At 38.6% G+C, this 17,185-nt stretch overlaps 1 protein-coding gene across 3 annotated transcripts in view; it reads right to left on the minus strand.

The window, feature by feature from the left end:
• SLC4A4 (solute carrier family 4 (sodium bicarbonate cotransporter), member 4) overlaps positions 1-17,185 on the minus strand; it is a 364,017-nt gene that overhangs the window by 204,379 nt on the left and 142,453 nt on the right. For all 3 annotated transcript variants that reach the window (XM_010839087.1, XM_010839088.1, XM_010839086.1), the window contains exon 4: positions 7,587-7,722. In XM_010839087.1, coding sequence (XP_010837389.1) covers positions 7,587-7,722 — 136 coding nt within the window. The remainder of the gene's footprint in view (positions 1-7,586; positions 7,723-17,185) is intronic.

Genomic DNA, 17,185 nt, shown 5'->3' on the forward strand with positions numbered 1-17,185 from the left:
GTCACAGATTTAAGTCCAAGATGAATAACAAGGGCCAGCTAGAAAGTCAGTAAATGGGAGTGTTCTGTATATTCAGCCTTTACTTCCCTCTTATCTCTCCTGAATGATGACCACTTGCTCTTCTATCAGTTGCCGTAAGTCCTTATAGCCAAATGCATTTTGTAAAAGAAAACTAAGCCTCACTTACGTACAGTATATGACAAGAGCTCTTCCTGCCATAATCTTCAATTGTCCAAACAATATAAGTTTGACAAAATCTTCTTTTTAAAAAAAGGAGTAAAACCATTGCATTCTTTTGTGACCAATTACTCTCCATAGTTCATCTTAAATACGACTTTGAAAGAGTTTCAAAAGCATATTTAGAAATAATCCCAACTAGCTTGGATTTAGAAAATAGTATTATTCAACCTTCTGAATTATACCAGTTAAGATTTGGTCAAGATTTAACCATAATGAAATGGGAATGTAAAGTCTCAAAACTAGCCAGTTCCTTAAAATCTATGAAAGACAAGTATTGTCTCAAAGTTCAGTTTAAGTATCTATTTCACTTTGAGTTCAGTAAATATTATATGTTGTGATGATGTCATGTCACAGTATAGCAAATAGCACAAGGTAATTCTGGGATAATGACTATTAAATTCCTTTAAAATACATTGCCTGAGGGACTTCCCTGGTGGTCCAGTGGTTAAGAATCTGCCTTGCCATGAAGGGAACACAGGTTTAATCCCTGGTCTGGGAACTAAGATTCCACATGCTGAGGGGCAACTAAACCCACATACCACAACTACTGAGCACAACTAGAGAGTCTGTGTGCCACAATGAAAGATTCCGTGTACCGCAACTAAGACCCGATGCAGCCAACTAATGAATGAATGAATTTTTAAAAATACACTGCTTGAATTGTTCAAGAAACTGTACCTCAAACATGCACGCATAAAGTAATGGTTTGCCCATTTAAACAGACTGCAGGTAGTTTCATTCCAGAAACTATACATGCTATGTCTATCTTCCTCACATATCAAGGACAAATTTGAGAAAAAACTGAAAATGACTCAGTTCAAATCAGAACCCATTAAAGAAAAGGCTAAGGCAAAGGTACCGAAGTTCAGCCTCTTCATGTGTCAGTGAATTTGTAAAGGTGCTTTAGAACCATGTAATTACAGTTCTAAAGACCAGACATTTTTACTGTAAAATGTACTAAAAGCTACTATCTACCCTTCATAATAACTATGAATAACCATATATTTGCAATACGTTCCCTACTTATCCTTTTGTCTTAGTTATTTGACATGTTATAGAAAAATTAATTTCAGAAGTTGGCTTTTTAAATGCTGGCAATCACAAAACTGTTATAACCTTTAAGAAAGAGTTTATTAGGTGAAGTTTATTTTTTCCAAGGTCTTAGAAGAATAATGATAAAGTACATTGCAGTTTAACACACTTTGAGTGACTGCCAACCAAACAGTATTTCACTAGTTTGTTGAAGAAATAGAAGGCCCACGGGAAACACTGAACATTTTGCAACTTTCCAATCATGTGATTAAATATAATTAAGAAAAGAGAAGACCTCTAACTTAAAATCATGCCAGTTTTACAGTGGAAAATAGACATGACCTTTGCCCTAGAATATAATCCAACTATATAAAGCTATTAAAACAATAATAAATTTCTTGTTAACTAATAAATGCCTCATTGCACATAAAATATGCCAATGCTAGTGCATATCTGGGATAAACGATGTTTTTAAGGAGAATTCTTAAATTTGTAGATCAACTGTGAAAGTTATTGCAAAACAGTGTAGTAACCACATATAATTACATAGATGATTAAATTCCTTTTTCTTACAGAAAAAATAAACCTGGTCTCAAATGGAATTTTCCAGAGTAACACAGTGGAGAAGAAATAGTGGAGTCAGTGTAGATTAGGGTCCCTCTGCAAAACCCCAGGGTACGGGCATGTGGCTATGTTTGATGGCCAGGCCCAGAACCCGGGTCAGGTTCCCCAAAGGGAGGCAGGGTCACCTGGCCAAGCAAAAACTGTTCCTCCATGTGGCCCACTAGAACTGAAACATCAGTGCCCTTTCCCTTTGTTGGCTTGTTGGGTTTATTGAAACTCGTGATGTCTTTCTTTTTTACACAGGTTTGGCAGTAGAATTTGAGTCTCACTGGGGAAGTGATCTTTAACACAGATTCTTAGAACAGTGATGAATTCCAACACGGCCCATCTGAATATTTACTGAGGGAAAACTGAAAGCCAAAAGCCACGTTGGCAAACATCACTGACTCACAGAAATAAAGAGTTTGGAGTCATGGAGGGTTGTGATAGCCTTTCTGGCTTAAGGCCATCACCAAAACTGGATCATGACTTATTCTTTTACCAGTTTGCTTCATGAATCAATTAGCTGATGCCTAGTCACCTAGAAGGAAAGCTATGACAAACCTAGGCAGCGTATTAAAGTGGAGACATCACTTTGCTGACAAAAGTTCATATAGTCAAAGCTATGGTTTTTCCAGTAGTCATGTATGGATGTGAGAGTTGGATCATAAAGAAGACTGAGCACCGAAGAATTGATGTTTCAAATTGTGGTGTTGGAGAAGACTCTTGAGAGTCCCTTGGACTGCAAGGAGATCAAACCAGTCAATTCTAAAGGAAATCAGTCCTGAATGTTCATTGGAAGGACTGTTGCTCAAGCACCAATATTTTGGCCACCTGATGTGAAAAGCCAGCTCATTGGAAAAGACCCTGATGCTGGCAAAGATAGAAAGCAAAAGGAGAAGGGGGCAGTAGAGGGTGAGATGGTTAGATAGCATCCCCCACTCAATGGACATGAATTTGAGTGAGCTTCAGGAGATGGTGAAGGACAGAGGAGTCTGGTGTGCTGCAGTCCACTGGGTTGCAAAGAGTTGGACATAACTTACGAACTGAACAACAACAGTCACCTAGAAATTCTTAATGAGAAGCACAGGATCATTCACTAGTGCCAAATGTTCCATTAGAACTACTGCTACATCACTGAAAGTCAGTATTAAAGTTTTGGTTTTTTGACTTTTTGCCATACCATGCGCACTCAGGGAATTTTAGTTCTCTGACCAGGGTTCTCTAAACCTGCACCTCCTGCAGTTGAAGCATGCAGTCTAAACTACTGGGCCACCAGGAAGTCTCTGAATGTCAGTATTCTAATGACCTAACACTAAGGATACTCCTTTGAAAAATAATATTCTCTGTATTCCACTGATGATATATATTTCTCAGGTCTGATCATTCTACCTTTGGGAAAGCCAGCGAAAATTCAAAGTTTTGACTTTCAGGAAAGAAAAAATCAGGGAAAAGATGTGGGAAAAAAGAGGGTGGTAGGGTTGGCTATACTTCAAACATCATATAAATAAAGACTTCCCTTGTTTATAGTTTTACATGACTACTGTGCTTTGTGAGACTTAAAAGGGGATATTTTTCTTACCAGTGGAAGCATTTTCCTTATTTTTTAAGACACAGAGCTAACCTGAACTTCCTGAAGTAGGATTAAAACTGCAGTAATGTTGAGACTCCATGTAGGATATTCTTGGTCAAATGAAATCATTGGTCAACTGAAAAAAGTATAAAACATTAAAAGGGAAAATACTAAAGAGGGTGTTATTGTGTTCTATGGGGTGTGGACTCACGGTGGAAACTACACGGAGCTGGAGAGATCGAGAGACCTCTCTCCAGCTCCATGTAGTTTTATCCAATAAAATAGTCCCTTTAATTGGAGTTTTCACAAAAAGCAAAGAATTCCTGTTTAATGTTAGCCAAAAAAAAATTCATGCTGCATTTTAATATGCAAAATGAGTCCCTTTTAAGTCTTAAACTTTTATTAGTCTGGTAGGTTTTAGAGCTTTTTATGGGGAAGAAAAGCCCCATCGTGCCTGGAAACTGGACATCATAAATGGCCGTCATAAATTACTACCAAAATATTCAGAAGCAGAGTCATGTTGCAGGAAGTAAAACCCACTGACAATCTGAATCACTTCTGGAGATGCAACCATCTCCAAACTTCCCAACAGAATTTAGGTGGAGCAGTAAGCTAAGAATCAAGGCTCTATTTCTCTATTCGTTCATTCTATAAACACGCAATTTTCAACTATGGGCTGTGTCACAGGTAGATGAAAACACTAGGAATATAGTGGTGACCAAAACAACCCCAAGTTCCTGCCCTCATGGAGCTTTACTTTTATTGGAGAGAGACGATATGCTAACATGCCAAACGTTGATAAGTACTAAAGACAAACAGAATAAAGGATGAGGGATAGGAAAGTTTGGGGAAAGTTGCTTTTTTCCACTGAGGAGGTCATGGTTGAATAGAGACCTGAAGGAGGTGAGGAAATGGGCCACAGAGATGACACTGGGTATACAGGGAGAGCATTTCAGACAAAGGGAAGCACAAGGCAAAGGCCCTGACACAGGAGCATGACCAAGCCAGTGAGGCTAGAGCAGAGCTAACCAGGAGGAGAAGAAGGAGATGAGGTCAAGAGATCACTGTGTAGAGCTCATGAGGGAAGTAAGGGCAGGTTCAGGGAGATGGACTAATTACGAAGCATTTGCAGTCATCTAGAAAAAGAATGGTGGATTAGACCAGGGTTGTGGCAGCACTGAATGCAACATAATGGTGAGATTCTGAATATCTGAATAACGTTGAGGGTAAACTAGATAGGCTTTGCCAGTGCATCAAGTAAGGGATGCAGAGAAAGACAGGTGTCAAAAAGACTCCAATCTTTTTGGCTTGAACAACTAAAAAAATGGAGTTGTTCACTGTGGTGGGGAACCTTGTAGGAAGAGCAGGTCTGATGTGGGAAGATCAGAAGCTCAGTTTCTGACATTTTACTTTGAGATGCCTGCATGCATGCTAAGTCACTTCAGTTGTGTCTGACTCTATGTGACCCTATGGACTATAGCCCACCAGGCTCCTCTGTCCCTGGGGATTCTCCAGGCAAGAATACTGGAGTAGGTTGCCATGCCCTCCCCCAGAGGATCTTCCCAATCCTGGGGTCTATCCCAATCCTGGGATCGATATAAGAATGTGGTTCATATATCTCCTGACTTGGTAGGCAGGTTCTTTACCACTAGTGCCTCCTGGGAAGCCCTTTGAGATGCCAACTACCCACCCAAATATTTGTTTTCAATCAAACAAGCCAAGAAGTCTGGGCTAGAGAACTATACACAGATGGCATCAGTGTATTGATGAATTAGTTTGAAACATCAAACAAAGGTCCTCTTCGGGCTTTGTCAGTGGTGCGCTGGGTACCTTGGGCTGGATGCCTGGGTACACTGAGCTATACATCAGTCAGAAAGAAATGGGTTATCACAGACCTCCAACTTCAATCACACAATAATTTTAAGAAATTATTATATTTAGAACAGTAGATTCTAAGGCAATCAGTTCTCAACTAATCATAATCATAATCTCTCCCTTCAGGTGAATGAGTATAATGAGGTAGACAAAATGAAAAAAAGAATATCACATATATGATTAATTAATTAATAGTAATTGTGGCAAGTCTTATATAGGAGAAGTTATAGAAAGTAGACTATTGTCGTATGTTTCTTTCTGGACAGTTTCCTTCATGACATGGTGTACACCCACCACACTTTTTCTCCAGCAGTACACTCTCTCAGGAACCCATGACATTACCAAATGGACATATATGTTGTTCCCAAGGAAATAGCCAGCTTTTAAAGATGGTAAATTATTCATGACCATCTTAACCTTTAAAAATCTTAAATGAAAATTTTGTGTCCATCTCATTCAATTTTGAACTACTGATACAATGAGCTGTGATCCCTTCACATTCTGGGACCAGGGGTCACATAAAATAAAGTACAGTCTGCATTTGGCTGAAATTAAAAACAGAATGCTGTACCTGAATTCTAGTCTATATAGGTACTCGCGCAGAATTTTAAGATGAAAGTTAAGAATCAATGGAACTTCTCTAGTTGCAGCTGATGACACCAATATACAAAGAGGGATGGAATTTTAGAGCTATAAAATACAATGATATTAGAAACAATGCAACCCAATATGACTCTCATTTGACAACATAAAAAACACAAGCTCAGGAAAACTACATGATTATATGACATGCTAGTTAGCAGCAAAGTCAAAACTAAATCAAAATCTCCCCAACACTTAATTAATGCTGCACCAGTATAATTCTCACTCTGATCTTTTCTGTTAGAAAGAAGAAAAATAAAGAATGAAATAGAGATACTGGTACAAGTTTTCAGTTTGACAGACTTCTTCGGGAGAATGTTTTATCAACTAAAAGCATACTTTATGAAAAACTTTTAATATCCAGGTGACTGGTGCAAAGAGAGGGGGAAAAGAGACAACAACTGGAAAGAGGCCCCCAAGAGAGCAAAGAATGAAGAGCTTCAAGAGGGAGCATTTGAGATGGAGGGGCAGAAATGAGTTATTGCACACTTCTGTATTCCCAGTACCTAAAACAGTGCCCAACATGTACTGTATGGTCAAAATGTACTGGCTGAATTTAATTGATTTGAAATAAATTACAGCCTATAAAAGGCATGTTGTTTGGCTTCCCTGGTGGCTCAGGTGGTAAAGAATCTGCCTGCAATGTAGGAGACCCAGGTTAGAGTCATTAAAAACATACTGGCTGAATTTAATTGATGTGAATTAAATTACAGCCTATAAAAGGGATATGTCAATATTATTTTGTTGGTGAAAGTCAAATACACTGAACCTCCATAGAGTGATGACAACAGACCAATAACTGCCACTATATCAACATCTTTGTATTAAATGATTTTTATATGTCATAGACGATTTAATGTGGTGTATATAACTAAATCTACATGTAGAAAGAAAGAAAAGCTCTGTTGTGAGATTAATGAAACTTTAGATATTTGTGCAGTGCTTAACAATTTGTATAGCATTTCTGAATATATACATGTATGTAGGTAAATGTCCATGATACAATGATATATCTGATATAACACGATATATATTTATAAATAAACTATATAATATAAATACAACATATTTTAACATATATATTGTATTTATATATTGTATATCTTAAGTTGCACATATATATTGTATGTATATTTATATATGATGAGGAATGTTATGAGCTGGCAGGTGACAAGGGTCTGAAATTAAACTCGGGTCCCTACTACGCCCAATTCAAGTGAACCTTCTACTTGTTTTCACTCTATCTTTAAAAGATGACAAGTTTTCACTTGGAATAATGGCATGTGGAGACCATGGGCATATATCTCCAGGCCATCATTTTAGGTGCTTGACTTTCTCTCTTTAAAATATTTTATTGTTAAATACCTATAAATGGCGATTTACTTCTAATATCTTATAAAGGTTAAAATGCAGACCAATGACCCCAGCAGTGAAACAAAGGGTGTCCTGCATCCACGTCAATGTCAAAGAGAAGAAAAGGTATCCTTTTAATCTTTAACCAGCCAACCTCAGGCTCATCGGTCATTCAAAGTGCTCAGGTTAGAGAAAGGGGCTCCCAGACAAGGATCTTGCCCCGTCCTTGTTTCCCTGGCTCAGTCCTGCACACTCAGCCATGCCTCACCTCGCCGTCTCCTTCCACTCCATCTCTTGCCCATCCACGGCCAGCAGCTCATCCAGTTCCGTGAAGAGCTGAGGGGGTGCTGGGCTGTCATCCTCCTCGCCCAAGATGAATCGGATGCGTTCTGCTGCAGGAGAGACTGCAGAAGTGAAAATACTGCGGTTAAACATCGGCTGGACAACCCTGAGCAAAGTGTAGCTCCGAGGTCTTCCTCTGTCCCCAGAGCTGGTGGGCTTCCCTTCCACATTTTCAGTGGACATCTTCCTCGCCAAGCCTCCCTCGTCCCCAACCTAAAGACAAAAGGAATCCAAGGCCTTCTCTACTCCTTTGGTTCTGAACCGTGTCTCAGCTCTCCACCACGCTCCAGGACAGAGCTCCAATTCCACGTCCCGACTGATGGAGAACCTTTAGCCCTCAGATGAGCTGAGGTCCGACCACGTGAGCTTCTCTCTTTCTCCACTGATGACCCATCCAAAAGTCTGAGACAGAAACCAGCTGGAGCCAATCATTTTCTCTACAGCAGTGGGAGGGGGCAAAAGAGCACCCCAATCCTAAGTTTCCCCCAGGCCCCCGCCTCCCAGCAACCCTCCCTGTGCCCAATGCCCAAAGCCCATGCATGCCCTTGCAAGCTCCTTACTGCCCGTAACTGCCTAACTGCAAAGTTGATGAAGGAATATTTAACAAGACGGAGCCTCTTCTTTACATAATGGCAGTACCCAAAAATGTTTAGTCACACTTCAGTGCACTTGAAAAACAAGCCCAAGTAAAATATTGTACACCAGAAGGGGAAAAAACCTTCCAACTTGCTTGAGCACATAATTGAATGCCCTACTAGCTCCTTCTGACCCCATCTCCTAAAAGTCATGTAATGAAAAATTAACTAGAATCTCCCCCTAGATGTGGGCTGTTTTCTCTTTCTTTAAAATAAAAGGAAAAAAAAAAAAGGAAAGCTTTTGGAAACTGACGGTTATAAGATAAAGCCCATGGATACTCCTTATAATCCCCAAAGAATGGTATATACATGTGACTGTGGTCCAAGTACACAGATTTATTCATCTGGTAGAGCTTTGTAGTAATATATGCTCTCAACCTAATAAAACAAAAAAAAATTCCTACCATCTGAAAACTGCTATAATACTAGGCAGAATAAAATTCCATAGGTCAAAATACATTTACTACAAACTCATGAAAAATATTCAACCTACCTAGTAATCAAAACTAATTATTAAAACAAAATACATGTTTCGCATATAAAAATGGCAAAAACTTCAAAGACTGACACTCTCAATGTGGGCAAGGGTTTAGGACATATGCACCAGCATCTTTCAATTTACATCACTGGTAGGAGTCCAAACAGAAACATCTTTCTGAAGGGAAATTTGAAAAAAATATGGAAATGTTTTCAAAGTATATCTATCCTGTGAGCCAGGAATTCCACCCCAGGAAAGATGTTCATTTCAAATAAATAACAGTTGCTATCGCAACATCTTATCTACAGAGGTGACCACTGTAGCATATTTTATAATTGAGAAAAATAGAAAAAGCCTAAACATCCAAAAAGGAGGATTGATTAAACAAACCATTGGTTAAGCCCATTCAATCAAATACTATGTCATCATAAAACATAAAGATGAGATTATTGTTTTTTGACATGCATATCATATAATATTAATTGAAAAAATAAAACTACACAATCACCTGTATAAAGCAACCCACTTTGCTAAAGAAAAAATACACAGGTATCCATAAGATAGTCTGGAAACGAGGCAGCCCTCATTTTGCATGGTTCTAATGAGTGTGAATTTCAGCTGCTACAGTTGAGTTAAATAACACCAGTAGCCCAGCACCACAGCTTAAGTTTCAGTTGTGTGGTATATTAACTATGAGTAATTGCATAAAATACAAAGTTCACTGCCAGCTCTTCAGTCCATCAGCTACCATGTAAATAACATACGTGCATCATGATCATGACCAATCATAGCGCCCCTTTCAAAGTCTGCCGGTGACGGGTCATTACACATTTGTTATGCACAGACAGCAAAGTGCATAGTGGTGCGGCCTCCTTTTCTTGCAATGATAAATGCATATGACATGAATAATCAAAAGAGGGAGTTGGCCAACAAAGATGGAAGTACAGCCCAGAAACAAAAAGTACTAATGCTGGAAGTGCAACCTACGTCAAATACAAATGGAGTTAAGACCTAACTGATTATGGGAATGTAGATAATGCTGCCGTTCCCCATTTGAGAAACTCCAGATGTACAGTCAGGGGAACTTAGTGAAAGCAAACTCATTAACTTAAACAGTAAGGCAAGTGGTTGTAACAAAATGATAATAATGTCCCAGAGGAAGTGATACTGGCCAAAAAAACCTTCACGTTTAAGGAACTCTCATACACATTTCCTGACATGGAAAGCACAAAGGATAAAATGTTGGAAGCTGATCCAGACTTAGGAATATGACAACTCCTCTGGGCACAGAAAAGATGTTCACTCCATTTCATAAACTGTACTATAGCAAACAAGCAAACTACTTCTGACCAGATTTTACAAAGAAATCAACCAATTTAATCTCAATGCTTCTAATGTTTTAAATTAGCTTGTACTAAATAAATACTGGTTTTATTATTTCTTTCATTTCCCTCTACCTTTACAGTCAACACTAAGAGAAATTTTAATGATTTGGAAAATTTTTTAAATGTCAAAGAACAATAATAACTTTTCTCATTGATCATTAGGATTGTTTTATATAATTTCATCTTGCATAGTCATTTTTATGGTCCTGCAATAAAATGCAAAGCAAGGACTGCCTGTATATGTATCTTTTAAACGTTATTCAGTTTATTTCTAGGGCTTCTATTTTCTTCTTTTCACTTTCATATCAATTCTAATACATGCATAATTCATTCATGTATTCAGTCAGCAATATTTATTGAGTAATGTCTATGCTCTAAATAGGTTTTGCTTCAGGCTTTGAAGATAAAGCAAAGAACCTGACAAAAAGATTCTAATTTATATGCTGGAGGGAAAACAAACATTAACTAATTAATTAGTTAAGTGAATAAGAAAGTTAGTATATAAACCAGCAAACAAGAAAAACATCTGCAAATTGTTCTGTGCTTACAGAACATTAAAACAAGGTAACTGAATACATATTAATATAAGATACAATATGGTTTACTTTTGTAATTAGAACAAAAGTGTCTTTGAAATTTCCTAAATCTCTGGGAGAAAAAAAAAAACTAAAGTTCCAGGATTTTTGTGTAAAAACACTTGCAATGTCTTTCCAATCAAGAAATGGGATGTGTGACTATATTAGAGGATCAGAGAACACATAGAGGGAATAAGAGAATGGTAAGAAACGGTTGGCAGAATTTGGAATCTAGATATAGTTATTCAGCACAGTGGTTCTGAAACTGACAGTCACAAATTTGACTGATTTTTCATCAACATTCAACATCAAAGATCCCTGAGGCAGAATTAGCTTTCAGAAAAATCTATGTTTAGAGAATCAACTTTTTGTTTATTTCTAAAAGATGCCATGTGGCTTTGTCTTCACCTCTAACAGAGAAGAATGAACATCTCTCCTGCTTAAAGAACTGACTCTCCTGCATAGACACTGCACAGTTCATCTGTGCTGAACTGGAATCCACAGAGCACTACTCTGCGGTCTGATGTTCTCAAGTTAGAAAAGTACAGCTCACTGCTTATCAGACAGCAACTTGCTGCACCTCTGCAAAGCAGAAAGAAAGAAAGATGTCATGTTACCTCCAGGTCTTCCTCTCTGGGCACCGTGACTGAGCACCTTTCATAAGTTGTCTTATTTATTAAATATAGCCTCTGAGCAACCAGTATAACAATCTCCAGGATAAAATTCCAAAATCACATGTCATAAACTGTCTTGCCACTCTAGTTTCTTTCCTCAGTTGCTCCCCTCATCAAAAGAAAGCTTCTCCAAGAATCAGAAATAAGAGGTATTGTATTGTCAATATCAACATGTGGGAGAGGCATCTTCCATGGCCAACAAACACCCTCCCCAATTTTTAACATCATTATTAACACAAAGATATGCAGGGTGCAATGAAGTATGTCAGGAATTCATTTTTCCCCTATAACTTTTGATCAGATAAAAGTGAAGTGAGTGAAGTCGCTCAGTCATGTCCGACTCTTTGAGACCCCATGGACTGTAGCCTACCAAGCTCCTCTGTCCATAGGATTTTCCAGGCAAGAATACTGGAGAGGGTTGCCATTTCCTTCTCCAGGAGTTCTTCCCAACCCAGGGACTGAACCCAGGTCTCCCACATTGTAGGCAGATGCTTTACTGTCTGACCACCAAGGAAGTCCTGGTCAAATAAAGAAATGAGCTAAATACAAGCCATACCGCTACTTTCAGACTCCTTAGCCAAACTGGGTTTGAATCCCAACTCCATTACTATTTGTTGTGTGATCTGAGACAAGTTAGTTACCCTCTCTGTGTCTCAAGTTCCCCCACCTAAAAACTGGGATGATAACGATCACCAGAGTAGCTAAAATACAAGGTATAGATTCATTTAAAAATTGCCAGCCCTTACCAGCAACACCCGCCTGGCTTCTAAGAAAGCAAGCTCTCACAGCTATCAGCCTTGACAATTCCTCTATGTTGAAAAGATATCAGATAAGAAAGAAAATAGCCAAAAGTTCTGCACGTTTTACTTTAGTAAATTAAGTGGCTTCAGTAATGAGAATGCAAAGGTGTCCACACATTCCAGGAAAATAGCCAATAAAAGAACAAAGGGAAAATAAATAAGCCCTTTCAGTCTTAATTTAATACCAGAGGAGTAGGGGGTTTGAGAACATCAGAAAATCAACTTGCTTTACACTTGAATAGATTACAATTCTAAGTAACAACTAATCTAGTTTCATCATAAAAGAAAATCTAGAGAAAAAAATGAGAGAGGGTAACAGAAGAAGAAAGAAAGGAACGAGAAAGAGAAACTGTCAGATTCATCCAATCACTTTTGTCAGAACAGAAGGTCTGCAGATCAAAATGAAGTTAATGCCTTTAATCTGCTTTGATTTTTTTCCTTTTTTCATTCATCCTCTGGGTTAAAATGTATTTTGGATTTTTGAGAGGTTCAAGAATTCCCTGGAGGGTCCTACATGAATGTGGTTACCTCTGACCCAGGTCCACCTGTCGGAGGACAACGTGATGGTCTGCAGGGCCTGGGGACACGTGGTGCCATCAAACCCCTGCTACCAACAGGAAGAAGGCAAATGCATGGCAGGAATGCTGTCCACCCACTGCCACCACCAGCCACCACAGCAGCCATCATCCTCACACTCTCTCTTGCGGAGCTTGAACTTGGCCTCCGCGCTCATCTGCACAGCCACCATCCACTCATCAGTGATGGCAGATGCAATGAAACCTCTCCACCATGCCTTGGCTACACAACAGTCTACTCCCCATTTACTTTTCTTGTCACTCTGGCCTCAATCTGTGTGTCCATCCTTGTCTCCCACAGCAACCCAGAAGTGTCCCATGACAGAATACAACTACACTATTCTTTTTCTTTCTTCTCTGATTCCATTTCTAAGGCCCAGTTGAAAATGCTATCTTTTCCAATAACCTATAGTAATCATTCCCCAGAAATCTGAATCTCTCCTTTACTGAAATCATAACTACACTTTGAATTATTCACTGAGGTACCAACCAATACATGGCTTGCTTGTTATTACCTAACTTTTCTAGATGTGCCTTGTCTCTCTAACTAGGTCACTAAGGTCCTAGAACACAGGGACTGTGTTTTATGCACCTTCCTTAAAGACCAGTGCAATACTGTGCATGTAAGAGTCACTCTGAGTATTAATGAATTAAGTCACTCGCTCAGTCGTGTCTGACTCTTTGCGACCCCATGGACTGTAGCCCACCAGGCTCCTCCATCCATGGGATTCTCCAGGCAAGAATACTGGAATGGGTTGCCATTTCCTCCTCCAGGGGATCTTCCCAACCCAGGGGTCAAACCCAGGTCTCCCTCATTGCAGGCAGACGCTTTAACCTCTGAGCCACCATGGAATTAAATATGGCTAAACAAACCTTGTCAGAGAAGGCAGTGGCACCCCACTCTAGTACTCTTGCCTGGAAAATCCCATGGATGGAGGAGCCTGGTGGGCTGCAGTCCATGGGGTCGCTAAGAGTCAGACACAACTGAGCAACTCCACTTTCACTTTTCACTTTCATGCATTGGAGAAGGAAATGGCAACCCACTCCAGTGTTCTTGCCTGGAGAACCCAAGGGATGGTGGAGCCTGGTGGGCTGCCGTCTATGGGGTCGCACAGAGTCGGATACGACTGCAGTGACTTAGCAGCAGCAGCAGCAGCAAACAAACCTTGTACATTTTCCAGCACAAAATATGTACTTGCAAAAAGCAGCTGACATTAAGGACTCTGAAATGGAAAATATCTAAGTTTTGAAAACTGCCCTTATTCTACCCTTCCCCTTAATCCATCTTTGCATGAACTGTACCAAAATACAGTCACCATTTCCTGTCATGTCACATATAAAAGAATGAATACTTCAGGTCAACTATTTCCCTCTGCTAGATGCAATCTCCTTCTACCCTGAGGGACCACAACATTTAGTGTGCACATCTATTAAGACATTTAATATCCATGGCTCAGTGTGTTATTCATTGCTGTACTTTGTCTTCACAGGTTTTCATGCCTTTCCTAAACTGTTCTTGGCACCTATAACATACACAGTGAAGTTATACAAAAGAGAATGGATGGAAAATTGAGTAAAAGAATGAATGAAAAAAAAATGAATAACATCTATTCTGCCCCAGTTCCTCACAGGATATCGTTCTACGCTTCTGTCCTCTGCCTGTTGTTAATAAGCTCAAGTAGGAAAATGACATCATGGAAAAATGCAAAAAATGGAAAACGAGGAGCGGTGGGGTTAGCGAGATTTGAAGTAGAGTTCTTACACTTTCATTTGGTAATGTAATTGATTAGTTTTCAGTGTATTCAACATGCCATGGTATTTGTTGAGATAATACAAATATTTTTAAGATAATATCTCTATCTTCAAGGAAATTAATGCTGGAAGATAACATACAATAATGGAAAACATGATATAAATAAAAATGTAATACTCAATATGTAAGACTTTTGAATGGTTGCACTGGACTAGGCATTGTGTGAAGCCCTTTCCATTTACATAGCTTATTTTATACAAGCCTATGAAATATCCACTACTATTATTCTCTTGTATTTCTTTCGCACTACAGCTAGGGAAACTGAGTATTAAGAAGCTAAGAGACTTCTCCAAGTTGACACAACAATAAGTGATATGACCTCAAATCCACTTGCGTTATTTCCAAGCCCACTTCTTAGCCACCACACTCTAATGGATGATCTCATCTTTAAAAATGCTCAGATTTCCATATGAACAGTACAGACAGTAAATGTACTGGATTTCAGAGGAGGCAGAAATCATAATGGCATATGAAATAGTCCTAAAGTAAATTAATTGAACATTTGGTTCATTATCTGCTGAAAGGCAATTTGTGAACGTGCTCTTTTATTTTTGGTCTGTAAAACCTCCCACTGAGGTCACCCTGCAGGCTACCCCAAAAAAACTTTTTTTCAATAGAAATAATGATCATAATGAACATTCATACTGAGCATGACAAGTTTACATGCAAATTCCCTTCTGTGGGTTAAATGAGGACTTCTGGATTTTGTATTTTCTCCTTGTCAAAGTCCACCATCTGGTAAAGTCTTAGCTCTCAAACCAAAGTATAAAAAGAAATAACTATTTGCTTCTCCAACTTATTAATGTGCTATCACCAACTGGTTTATATAGTTATCATTTTAAGTATTCATTTCTCTTCTTCATGCTGAGATAAAAGTTTGTAGGTCAGTATCATGGTTGTTAAAACTTTCACAATTACCTATTAGGCCACTGCAGTACTCAAATACACTTAAATGTATATATAAAATCCTCAAACTTCTTTTCACATTCATAACTACAAGAAATGATTAAATAGCTAAATGTATAAATCTTCATATTTATATAAATCTTTAACATACACACATACACTGCAATGGCATTTGTTACTCCTGCCCACCTAGCAACCCTGACCTTTTTTTTTTTTTTTCGATAACAGCATCCCATTTTCCTTGGAGAAACATCTTTATACTTAGAAGTCCACTGAGATTGAATTACCTGCTGTGCCCCAAGCCTGGACAATAAGAACATCACGATTCTTGGCCACAATTTTTAATTTTTGACTGGATATTTTATCTAATCCAGGACAAACAGAATAAATAAGCATTAGCTTTTTTTTTTTTTTTTGAACTTCCAGGAAATAAATCTTCACTTTATGCTTAAGGTGCTAAGATGGTAATAAAAGCTTTCAGTGTACATGGCCACCTTGCAACCCTAAGGGAAAAGCCTGCCTGGAAATAAGGAACTCAGAACCAAGACAGAAACAGGTTCCTGATACCATCATTTAAGCACCTAGATAGGACCATGCCTGAAGTCAGTAACTTTTCAATCATATGTAAGGATTCCTTTTAAGCTAAAAGTAATCAGAGGCAATTTTTTTTGTCACTTGCAACCAAAGACTTATGATATAGATGTCTATACTTCCACTTGAATGAGTTAGGGTAGGGCAAACCTATATTAGCCATCCATGTATCAGCTCCTTCAAATTAACTGAAGAAACTGTTTTCATAAATAAAACTTTTATTGGAGTGATCTGTTCAAGTCATTAGACTTTCTCCATGCTTGAACTCACCTCTCCTTCAACATATCCAGAAAATGACTATTGATTTATATGCTGGCAGGCTCTAGACAGGTAAATTAGACGGTTACTTTTTCTGTTTCAAATTAGCTAAGAAATTGAAACAGGCAAATAGCATTCATTAAGGTGGATAATTTTTTAAAATACTTAGGTATCCATGTATTTTAAGCTCCCACACATGAAAAGCTGCCAATTATCACAATTATCCATAATATGCCATGACATTATTACTCAGCTATAAAGAGTCAACAGCAGTAAAAGCCTGGATTTCAGAATGCTACCAACTTCAGCCAGCAAGAGGTGATAAAAACTGGAGTTTGCTGAGATATTTTTGGAAAATACCTGTGTCTTAGCCTTTCATCTTCAAAATATTGGAAAAAAAATAATTTACCTATGGGTAGCATTGAAAGAGATGGGAATACCAGACCACCTGACCTGCCTCTTGAGAAACCTATATGCAGGTCAGGAAGCAACAGTTAGAACTGGACATGGAACAACAGACTGGTTCCAAATAGGAAAAGGAGTACGTCAAGGCTGTATATTGTCACCCTGCTTATTTAACTTATATGCAGAGTACATCATGAGAAACGCTGGGCTGGAAGAAGCACAAGCTGGAATCAAGATTGCCAGGAGAAATATCAATAACCTCAGATATGCAGATGACACCACGCTTCTGGCAGAAAGTGAAGAGGAACTCAAAAGCCTCTTGATGAATGTGAAAGTGGAGAGTGAAAAAGTTGGCTTAAAGCTCAACATTCAGAAAATGAAGATCATGGCATCTGGTCCCATCACTTCATGGCAAATAGATGGGGAAACA

Source organism: Bison bison, unplaced genomic scaffold (assembly GCF_000754665.1).
Source record: "Bison bison bison isolate TAMUID 2011002044 unplaced genomic scaffold, Bison_UMD1.0 scf7180017864110, whole genome shotgun sequence".
Taxonomy (NCBI): domain Eukaryota; kingdom Metazoa; phylum Chordata; class Mammalia; order Artiodactyla; family Bovidae; genus Bison; species Bison bison.